Source organism: Botryllus schlosseri, chromosome 6 (assembly GCF_051294905.1).
Source record: "Botryllus schlosseri isolate E-star chromosome 6, Bs_hap1, whole genome shotgun sequence".
NCBI lineage: Eukaryota > Metazoa > Chordata > Ascidiacea > Stolidobranchia > Styelidae > Botryllus > Botryllus schlosseri.
The window spans coordinates 10,421,516-10,433,639 of record NC_137241.1 but is presented as its reverse complement, the minus strand read 5'-3'; the positions used below and the strand labels follow the sequence as shown (position 1 = coordinate 10,433,639).

The 12,124-nt window shown below is 41.7% G+C and overlaps 1 protein-coding gene across 2 annotated transcripts in view; it reads left to right on the top strand.

The window, feature by feature from the left end:
* The window catches only part of LOC145440224 (adhesion G protein-coupled receptor L1-like), a 50,945-nt gene that overhangs the window by 22,220 nt on the left and 16,601 nt on the right, over nt 1-12,124 (top strand). For both annotated transcript variants that reach the window (XM_080317799.1, XM_080317798.1), the window contains 4 exons: nt 360-527; nt 588-702; nt 1,759-1,862; nt 4,956-5,064. In XM_080317799.1, coding sequence (XP_080173925.1) covers nt 360-527; nt 588-702; nt 1,759-1,862; nt 4,956-5,064 — 496 coding nt within the window. The remainder of the gene's footprint in view (nt 1-359; nt 528-587; nt 703-1,758; nt 1,863-4,955; nt 5,065-12,124) is intronic.

The following is a 12,124-nucleotide window of genomic DNA, read 5'->3' as shown; positions in this document are numbered from 1 at the left end:
TTTTGAGAGATGGGGCGATAGAAAGTGTTTAAGTAGAAGTAATATACAAGCCATACTGCTTTAGGAGGTGGATACGACATAGTTGAATACTGTGTACAAGTAGAAGGATAATCTGACTGATGACGTCTCGTCTTCAGGTTTGCGATAAAGGTATATTGAGCTTGATAAGGAAGGGGGTGTCAAAAAGTTTTGGAATCACTGTTTGTTGTACGCAATTCAAGGCTCACGCATCGACAAAAGTTTTTGTTACCGAATAAGACTTGCGAAATTTACAATATAATAATTCTGGTTTTCTTTCATTCTCCATGTTTGTTGCCCCGCTAACTGCGTCAGCTAATTCACGTTTACATTCATTTCAGGGAAAGCGGCGTATTAGCGATCAATCCACGAGTCGTCAGCATGGGAGTGGTTGACAAGAACATATCTTTACCAGTCACCTTCACGCTTCCGATATCAAAATCCACTCATGACCCAACATGGCGCCTCTACGTTTGTGCGTATCACGGAGAGAACAACACACAATTTGGGTTAGTTATCCATCCCACGTGTCCCATGACATAAATTCGATTATCGTAATCGCCACGCAGGAGCAATTGGCTCGACTCTGGCTGCCATGTGACGAATACTACCGACGACTTTGTGACGTGTGAATGTACTCATACAACTCACTTTGCTGTACTGATGCAACTTCATTATGACGAGGTATTTCTGGAATTGTGACGCATTTAGAATTCGTCAATATCCTTTCTGAATTTTATCTTGGAAGACAGAACTTCAATATACAATTGAATAGCATATTCATATTGAGTTGAACCCGAATATTTTAGGCTGACACTCGTCAGGGGTAATCATCAGCAACTAGTAGAGAGTTGGAAAGAACATTGTATATCAACAAGCGTATCACAATTATGACGTCACCGGCGTGAAATTTAGAATAATCGGGGCGGAGAGAGCGCGTAAGCTCAATGTACTATTTTTAGATGGTACCATGGTAGCCTACACAAACTCCTTCTGTAGGCACAGGCTTGGTTAGCGTATTTTGATAAAAGTCAGCTCCAAGGCACCCTATAACGAAAGTGTGAACGGCCTCTCCCGACAGCACGGAATCTGTCGTTCCGATATTTTTTCGCGCAAACAGGATAATCTAAGAAACATTTGCGAATGGCAGAACTTATGACCTTTGTATGTTCTGATTCGAGCCTCAAAGAATGAGTCAAGGGTGATCATCATCATAGGGACGTGCAGTTTTATGCGGTTCTGCAAACGTTGTTTCGTTTTCCCACATAGCCACAACAACAGTGGCACTTATATTCATGAACTATATTACTTTGTTGAAGTGCAGGAAGAACGTCTTTGCGTGTTGCAGGGACATGGTGGAATGAATTACCACAATATATCCGTGAATTGCCTTATAATAGATTTAGAAAGACCTACTTAATCACCTCTTGTCGTTATATTAACACTGTAGTCCTACCTTACCCAGACATTGCTTCATTGCTCATTTGCTACCATCATTTACTTTTCTTTTTTCTTTTCCTGTTTAAACCAACATTTTTTACAGCCTGACTGTGTAGAGTCAAGTGTACCTGTTTGATGCTGGTGTGATCAGACTAGTTGGCCTTCATAGTCGTATCGATCATTCCTATATCTGATACCGAATACTGTGTATGCATGTTTTCTGTACCACAATCATTACCGTCTGTTTATTTATGTATTTTGGATGGATGAAAATAAAGACACTCTCTCTGTGTTGGGCAGGTGACAGAAAAACATCTGGTGGCTTGGGAATACCTTTCGATTGTGATGGGCACTTTGTCTGTGGCGGCGCTATCCATTACCATCATTGTGTTTATAACTTACAGGTAAAAGCAAACCAGGTGTAGATATCCGGATACGATCCTTAATTATTTCACATTTTATCAGCTAAAGGTCTTGGTTCGTGTTACCAGTAACTCTTTTTGTAAGGTTCGCTGTAAACACCAACATGTTACGGCAGTTGCCTTCGCAAAGATTAACTTTCACTTTATGCCTTTCTGTCTGCACTGCACGCGTATCTGCATAAAATATTGTCGGAAGAGCAGTCATTAATTACCGTACGCTTGGTCTCATTGGAAAAGTATCACTCATGACGATGTAACTTGAGCTCAATTTAATATAACAACTTGTTGGTCAATCCAAATATAGACACAGTGTTAGTTTTCAGCCGGCAAATATCCTTTATTCACATCCGGTATGGGTAGGCTGCTCTTACTTATAGAATATTCGGATCCCATGAGCAATTCGGCACCACGGGACCCAAATATCATTTGTGCATCATACTTAGAACTGGTGTGGTACTTCGATTCAAACCAACACTTTTCCGTGTTATGTGGGCTATTGTAAAGATCAGACTTGGACAACTAGATTATTCCTATTCTAATCTAATTTGGAAAGACAGTGTAACTATAATTCTAATTCTAGTCTAATTTGGAATAAACAGGTTGCTATAATTCTAATTCTAATTCTAATCTAATCCGGAAAGCTGGAATATTCTAATTGTTCGACTCTGGTAGAGATTGACCGAATGGTGGTTTATGCTGTTCAAGTTACACTCATGACGATGGAAGTAGAGCTCAATCTACTTTCAAGATCTCATAACAACTTGGATTGTGCGAAACGAGCCAATCCTGGTGTTCAGATATTTGCCATTATCATTATCATACAGATAAGATAAATTGCGATAGGCCTACTACGCACTATCGCGATGTGTGATGTTGACGGTCGACAGCATTAGAGACTACATGACAGTCTGGGTCCATCTGATACTTTTTAAATCCTTATTCCCAGTGGTTCCCAACCTTTTTCGACTCATCGCCCCATTTTCAAGCTCCACACCGATCATCGCCCTCCAAATATTGGGAACCGAAAAATGGCCATATAAAATGTAATCACCGGCTAGTTGACTAAAACAAAAAGGTCATTTCTCTGACTTGACTCTAGTATAGTCGTTTCAACGTGCCCTCGCCCCCTTCGTTATTTTCGCCCCCTAGACCACGATATCGCCCACGTTGGGAACCCATTGTTCTAATCGAAGTTACAATATAGCATCATCTGCTGGTGGTTGCCAGTGATAGCGCAGTGAAGCCACTGTAAAAACTACAACATCAGGTCCTCCGTATCATGGCCCGGGCCTTAAAGGGATTTGTGGAACAGTATCTGGCCGGCTATCCGACAGTCATCGAGCACGTCCACAGTCAAGCCGAAACACAAACAACTTCTACTGAATTAATACTAGTTAGCCCTCTAGTTCAGTGGCTCCCAACATTTTTCGACTCATCGCCCCCTTATCAAGCTCGACACAAATTTTAGCCGCCCCGGATTCGAAAATGAGGATATATAAACGGGAAATTTATTCACCTAACTCTGATCGCTTTTGAATTGACTAAAAAACACAGATCATTTTTACACTAGTGCAACAGTAGAGGGACTTGGAGGCATTCCTGTAGTAACAAAGTAGCTGATCGATATATATTAGGTTAGCTTTGCTGGCTACAGAACCTGAAAGTCCTGTACTGAGGTTTGCGAGTTCTTCAATCCACACATGTTCACTCAAATACGAAGTATATTTAGAAAGAATAAGACGCTCTTAAGGGTAGCGATTATAAACGAGAGTCCGAGTATTTGGCAATTCTCGTGTTAAGTACTAGACAAACGGTAGAATGACGTCATGACATGCATTGCGTAATCGATAGCTGAACAATAATATGGGAAGTGTTGTTCGTTGTTGAGATATATATCGGGATAATAATCCTAAGTCCAATTCGAGGTGACACAGTCAACTGCAGTAGGTGCTCGGACAACCGGTTTTCGCGTCCACTTGCCGTTTAGTTGACCTTTTGCGCGTCAAGCAGAACAAACAGTCAGTCAAACAAACAAACAAACGGTGCATTTTCTGACCAAGATAGTTAAATATATCTCACTGGTCATTCTAATATCTCAGTCCCCCAGCGCCCCCCCTGACGCCCCCTTTGGTATTATCACCCCCTTGTTTCTCAAAATCGCCCACTAGGGGACGATATCACCCACGTTGTGAACCACTGCTCTAGTTTATCGGACCACGACCTGACATATCGATCTCGCCTTCCGACACATGCCACCTCTTTTTTGTCACCAGTATCCTTTTATGTATTTTTCTTTTACTTTTCATTCAGTGTTCATGCCTCCCTTTTTACATCGCCTAGGTCAGGCGAGTGTCTGACTTCAAAGACAACTCCAAGTCTTTTCGACTCCTTCCTATCGTTCATTGTATCGCAGTCTTGTGGTGTATTGAAATGATGAAGTTTTTAGCAATAAATTGAATTGAATTGTAGCAATTTTGCAATTGCATAGCGTTGTCTTCCGATACTGACATCTAGCGGTATTCCCTCTACGACTCTAGAAGGCGCATACGGACCATTTTAATATCATGTATCCATTTCAGTATCCTTATTCACATGAGAACTCCGTTTCACCAGGATTTCGTCTTTGATTTAAGCTGTATTCTAATCCAAATCGCTTGCAGTCGTGTATCGCCAAGCACATTTCCATCATTAACAAAGTCTTAATGGTAAAATTATCCCATTAGCCCTTTAACCCAAGTATAAATCGCAATATAAATTTATACGCAGCCAGGTAGTGTATTCATCGAGGTCAACGAATTTGCGTATCTTGCTTTAGCCCCCGAGTCTCGTAGCCCATAAATCCCATTGCGCCTTGACATATATTGAAAAAACCAGCGGATCTGGATTTTCATTCCCAATTTCAACACAGCGATTGTTCATCAGGTGTCACGTCCACACATCAATTGACCGTGTCTATTATGTGGAAGTAGGTGATGTATACATTAGAAAATCATTATCATGGCTTTACACTTGAGTTCACTTTGAATATAACAGACATGTAAGGTGCAATACCAACTCAGTGTGGTTCAATTTCAGGAAAATTCTCATGACACATCGGACCGCGATACATCTGCACTTGGCAATATCTCTCCTCGGCGGATATTCTTCTTTTCTTCTCGGGTCGATCTTCAGCTCTGGACATCTGGTAAGATCCTTGAGTCATTGAGAGATGAGATCTTAATTGGAAATATGGGAAAACGAGAGAACGCCGCCTTGCTGGTATAGAAACAATGCTATCGGTTTTGGCTATACAAAATGTGTCTTCATATTCGTGCTCAAATATCGGGGTCCGTACAGCAATCAGAGGTTCAGTTTTTATATTTCGTGGACAGTTAACGATTCTTAAGACTATGATTCGCAAATGCGAAAAATCGTGGCCATGGAAAGGGCGGTATAACTCATGTAATACACTTTCCATGGCAGAGAATCTACCAGCGTTGTTAAAACACTAACAATTAAACATTGACCATGAGCTTCCAATGCGAATCCAAGAATTCAATGTCTTGGATATATTTTGAAAAACAATACAGCTATCGCAGGGGACACGATATACGATTATACTAATTCAGAGAGCAGATATATATAGGAGTTAGGCAGAACATAAAACACATGATATAAATACGAAAGCAAGGCACATGAGTAAATAATATGTACATGAATTGAGTCCTCGAAGTGCGTAGACAACTGCTGAGGCAACGAGCCACAAGAATGCGCTGTAAGATGTGCTGCAGTAACGACGAAAATATACCAAGAAGCGTGGCGAGATACCGTAGTGAAGTGATGTGAACCGCAGCTGCAACAGCAATAGGTTGCGGGTTCGAGTCAGATCGGGTTCGGCTCCAGAATCCCTTCCCAAGTGTTGGAGGTTCATCTGGGCTTGTCCGCGCCATCTGATCCGTGTAAGCGATGTCTTAAAAAGCCTAGAAGTGGGTCGCTCTACAAACCGGCAGCGATGGAATCATGATAAAAAATATGAGCCTTATGAACATGACCAACGATCATTGTAGTCGACCAATACCATGAATACCACCAACAACAATAAGTGTGAAGGTTTATTTTCCAACCCATGAGAGTAAACACGCTGTCTTCTCCACGTTGGAAATGCTCAAATTGCATAATTTCTATAGCAAACCTATAGCCTAGGCCAGGGGCCCGGAACCTTATTCTACCGAAGAGCCATATTGGTCCAATATTTTCATTTGTAACTCCCAAAGAGCCATACATGTCAAGCAATTTTCACGTCACAATTGAAAATTCGTAACGTATTGCTAGCACTAACATATGGGATTCTTATATTGTCCTCAAGGATGAGTGAAGTAAAATTGTGAAACCTTCAGCAGTGATTATTGGTATCGTCTGCAGATGCTTATGAATGACTAGATTTGAAACCTTTTGATCCCAAAATCACGGAATTTTCATATTGATTGTTCGAAAATAAAGCGCGAAAGGAGAGGTGAGTTACTTATGAGGCACAGGCGGGCCAAGCGTCGCTTGTGACAGTGCAACTTATTGCAAATAGCTTGAAATTTATAATCACTGATATTAATCAAATGTAATTGTACCGCTGATTCCAAAAATCTAAATATTGATCGTATTAGGTTTAATAACGTTGCGGTACATACTTCCATTTTTATGGCGGAACTATCAAGTTACTTACCAATCAAGAACATGGATAGCTATATTGCGTTGCTTTTACCTTGATTTTGTAATTGTGAATGTCACTTCCAAGGCAGTTTATTTCTCGGCGAAGATAATGTGTATTTGAAAACGGCATTATCCTACAAGCGTCGCCATGTCTGCTACTATTCACTTTGATCAATTAGGGTAGTGATTCCCAAAAGTGGGCGCCACCGCCCGCCTGGGGGCATAGCGAGGGTGAAGGGGGCGCTGGCGACGAAATGGGAGATTAGAGGGCGGTAGCTACAAATTGGGCGATAGGGGAGCGCTGAGAGTAAATTGGGGCGGTGGAGGCTGAGGGCAACTGCGCCGTAGCGTTGGAACGATTGATGAATAAAACAGCAAAATATGCAGTAAAAACTGTAAAATCGGTTATGTCATGGCAATTTATGGTCGATCCAGGCGTCGGTCTGTTCAAGCGGCAGTACCGGGGAATTCGAGTGTTACTTAACAATATATATCCTGCCCATCAATGGACTGATTCAGCAGTTAACAGAGTCACGAGAAAGCGTGGTATATTGTGCGGTGAGAACTACGATTTATTTGAACACTTACGTTGATGCACAGTTAAAGATAACTGCCTTCCGCGATTTTACTCTCTGTTTAAAACGGTCGTGAAATTTTCACACTGATGCGACCCTGTCCATTGTCCAACAATAGTTCTGGTTACGAGAAAATATATCGCTTGTAATAGACAGACATGGCTATTCAGCAAGTTTTATGAGTCGAATTTACCTTTTTTTTGGTAATGATGAAATCTGATCAAGATGAAAAGAGCGCTGTTTGGATTCAGTAATAGGCCCGTGATAGATCAGAAAGATTTACCAAGACGTGAACTTTTCCAATTGACCAGCTCGCCTGGGCTTGACAACGGTCCAGCTCGCATAAGGCCTATCTAATTTCGACGTAGTATCATAGAGCAATCATCTCGAAAATCTGCACACGAATTTATGGTAATTTGATTTCAGGATATATTCCAATCAGAAGTTCGTTTCAGGATAGTCAGTACATTCCGTGAGATTTCCGAGCATGAAATGATTAAGAGCCGTCTACATTGCAGAACAATTTTGCGCTCGCACCAAAGTTCAATATCTCTTACTATCAATCGTTTTGGATACACAATTGAATCATATAGAGATACTCTCCCTGAACTCGGGTTAAATTTTTCCTCATTGCCCCTCCCAGCTTATATTTATTAGAACGTGCTTTCAGTGCCGTGACAAATCTTCGGACTCACTGCAGAAGCCTACTTCACATAGCCGGACGTGGAGATTTCAGATTGTTCTTATAAAATATCAAACCCAATATAATGATGAGGATGATGACATATGCAACAGCTTCATATGTCTAATTGTTTATTATAATAAATGCAGAACAAGTTTCGCCTTATCATTTAGATGTGGGGGGAGGGGGTCGGGGGGCACTGGTACTTTATTCGTTTTCCAGGTGGGCGGAAGCTCAAAAAAATTTGAGAACCGCTGAATTTAGGTATCATGCAAGATTTCGAGGGGGGGCGATGTCGGGTGGATCGAATGTACACGAGTGGTATTAGTCGCCGTCGCCACAGCAACTTAAATTTCGAGCTTTTGAAGGGGGGTTACGATCCTCTAAACCTGGATACCCCACTGTTTTGACCTCACAATGACATGTTTATGCTGTCACGAGAACAATTATTCTGACCATCATGGAAATTTACCAACAAGTCGCTGCTATATTTATAAATTAGGTACATAATTAAAGATTTGTCAAAGAGTTATATCTTATACCCATAAGAGCCATATATGGCTCGCGAGTCATAGGTTCCCGACCACTGCTATATAGGTGATGATTGAAGCGTGGTATGATATCATTGCAATTTCTCCTCGTTGAATTTGACCAACGGACTTAACGTTGGTGCGGTTGCTTCGTATATACGTAAGGACACCGTGTTTAGACTTTTGTGTTAATTGCGCTATAGCTTCCTCGTGATGATATAGTTTTTGCTTCTCCATATCATCTTTTTCGTCCCTCTATCGCGCTTTTTCTGCTCCGAGCGGCTTCGATACTTAAAGCAGATCAACATGATCGAGGTAGATTGCGGGAACCGATGGTATAAATATGAAGGCAAGGCACAACAGGAAATAATGATTGATACTTATTACTTGTCCTATACAAATCAGAATTACAGACAGGATTTCAACATAATTGCGCGGACATAACAATATGATAATAAGAAGTTGAGTGTGCATCGCAACGTCATATGAAAAATGCACAGCGTTCAATACATGCGCATTAGCAATGCGGCTATTTTTGGGTTGTAAGAAAGCGTCGCTAATAGTGCCCCTAAGAGGAATCCAAATATCCTGAGTGATATGTATATATAGAAAGTTGGTTATTTCGACGCCGCAAACATATTAGTAACTTCCAGACCCTATGCATCAAATACGGTGACGGGAAGCCCGATGTATAAATATCTCATGATCAATTGAAGACGCAAACTGATACTATTGAGAGCCGATAGATCTCTAAGCAGGATGTAGTTACTAGCGTAAATGTCCCAGTATCGTAAAATATCACGCATGCTCGTGGGTAGGGTTGCATTTAAAACACATGGTTGTTTAAAACACTTTGTTCAAAACATGTTTTAAACAGTGTTTTGAACAATGGCCCTTGAAAAAAATTGAGTTTTTTCAAGTTGAAAAATCATGCCATAATTGTGTAAATACTTTCCGAAAAACATGTTGTATGCGCGAGACACATCGAGAACTAAATACAGGAAATATTGACGTCTCAAGATCAAGCTTCACCATATGCTCATCTGCATAAATGCAAATCGATGACATTTCGTCTAATACCGGCATTCAAGTGCATAACACCTGACAATATATGTCATAAATTACTAACATCAGCCTAATTCGAGCATCTAATAGTTTTGGACGGCTGCAAACTATCTCGTATCTCCACTGTTTCCTTAGCTTCACATACTATTGCGTAATTTCCTGGCGCAAGCCGAACGCAAGATATTTAACCGTCACTTAGTTCAGTCTTTGCCAATGGTACCGCTGAGTAAATGCAAATAGACAAAATTTCGACTAAGGCGACTGCTTTCAAGAGTATAACACCCGTCCAATCAATTACGAATATCAGACCATTTTGTGTGTATTGAAAAATATATATTCAATTTAATGCAAATACGAAATACTACAACTCAGAACCGGTATGCACACTGGACAACATACGTTACAGAACAGTGCTCTCATAAATTTGAGTCCTACGGCGGCGTAACCGCAGATATTCGGTACGTTTGATTCTCTTCGGCAACAGTAGGCTAGTCTTCAGATCATTCTAAACACGATATCGCGAGGCGTGAATCATAATTAATTCATCGTGACACGGAATCGCGTATTCGCTTAAAAATGCAAGCAGTGGCAGTGGAGTGGATATTCTGAAATCCGAATTCTCACAACCGCTTATAAACGAACAACAGAAATCTAAGCAACAAGTACGCGACTGAGTTCCAGTTTGTCGTTATACAGAGATTCAACACCCGATTATAATCACGCACATTGCCCCTTTCACTGACCATTGCGCAATTGGTTGGTTTCATAGGCTGCATGGAGAAATAGCTACAACTAGAAAACTATTTCGGTCATCTGATGTCAAAATGTAAAGCGAAAAATCGACGAAAAAGCATAGCAGACTAAGTTACTATCATTGAAGTTCATCCACAAACAGCGGGAAATCGTGGCTTCAAATAGGGGCGAAGCAAGGTGGTGGAATGCGCCTTTCCACCTTCAAATTTGAAGTTGGTTACGTGAAGTCACTATGGATCCTTGCGGTCGCGTTAATGTTAATAGTGAGTCGCACCCGAATTTTCAAATTCCATAGTCATACCGACTCTATCGACCTTGTGACGCCACACATCACCGACGACCTAGTCTCGTTATTCCGTGCGGCGTCAGTGTGCGTCTGTTTCCCCCCGACGTAAACAATGACTCACGAATTTCGCGTGAACATCCGACAAAACAACAGCAGAACCTTGTCGGCAAAGTTGAAATTGGCCAACATGCAAAATACATTCACAAAACCGCTGAATTCAAAAACAGTCTGCCGTAAACCGACCGGGGCGCCCGCCGGCACTGCCACAGCCGCCACTATCAACACGGTCAAGCCGACGAACACAATAATTACGCTGCTGAAAATCAGTCTTCGGACAGTAGATCGGATAGGACTTGAAATCTTGCATATGCTCTTTCGACGAACGCGCTGGCCCGGCTGACGCGGGGTTTGCGACATATCTTCCAAACTAGCCGCTGGATCTATTTTCTTCGCAACGGCTGGATAGATGGTCAACACCAGTATGAAAAGTTGCGCCAGGAATAATGTCGACGCTAACAGTATGTCAGCGCCGTATCCCTCGATAAAGTGCAGCTTTTCGAGAAGACTCGATCTCCCCGAATTGTTATGTATGCAGAATCCCACCTCGTTTGCGTAGCTGTACGAGTTCGGGATCGCATACAAGCAGCATAGTCCCACTGTAAAAATCGCGAGAAGCGATACGTACAAGTAACTTAATCCGTCAAGTGATTTTGAAATGTTCGCTTTCAAACACGGGTGTTTTCGAACGAGCCTCTGTCGAAACCACAAGAAAAAATACGCCGACGACGCGGCCAGGGCACTCAAGACTGTGTCAATATCGATTAATAGTTCACATAATGAGTCTGAATCCGGAAGCAGCGTGAAGAGCAGAGTTGACAATTGCTTAATTACGAACAGTACAGTCGCTACAACAGACGTAACGTATATCGCTCCGTTGTTAAGACTTGACGATGTTTGCTTCTTTCTCCACCGTCCCGTTTTCGTACCGTACACGACCATACAGATTAGTGTCCACAGGACAATCACTAACAAACTAATATTGAGGATGTAACATACTTTCATGTACACACTCCAGTCATATATTCCAGTACGATTCCAACTTTGCTCTAACATCGTTCTATTCCCGCTACCAATACCAATTTCACAGCATTGATCTGCCTCAACCTTAAATGTCACTTCCTGATGAGAGAGTGTTCTTCAACCGCTCGCACTCGAAGCTGGCAGATACTGGGAGTCGAGCGTGTGATGTGCACATAACCACATATACGCGTGTTCGCGGCATCCCATGACGCAGCAAGTGTCGAAGTCCAACTGTGAAAATAACCGAATACTTTTGATTGGAAGTATCCCGTACTCAGCGATTCGCGTGCGTTACTATCAGGGAAGATCTGGTTCGTTTTATTGTTAGTCACTCAACTGGCTTTGTGAGTCAGTAGTTCTCATGGCTTGTAGAAATATGACTCTGTCATCATTTTCGATTCCTGCTAGAGTGCCATATGCACACATCTCTAAAGATGTTGGCAATATTTTACGAGTATTCTGTTTCAAAATTTCCGAATACAGTCAATTCATGCATACAATATGAAGGCATCGCGCTTTTGTGTGATGGAATAATAAGGCCTTGATGCCGTTTTATGTGTTGGCTTCTAATCATAACTAAAGCGACAAGT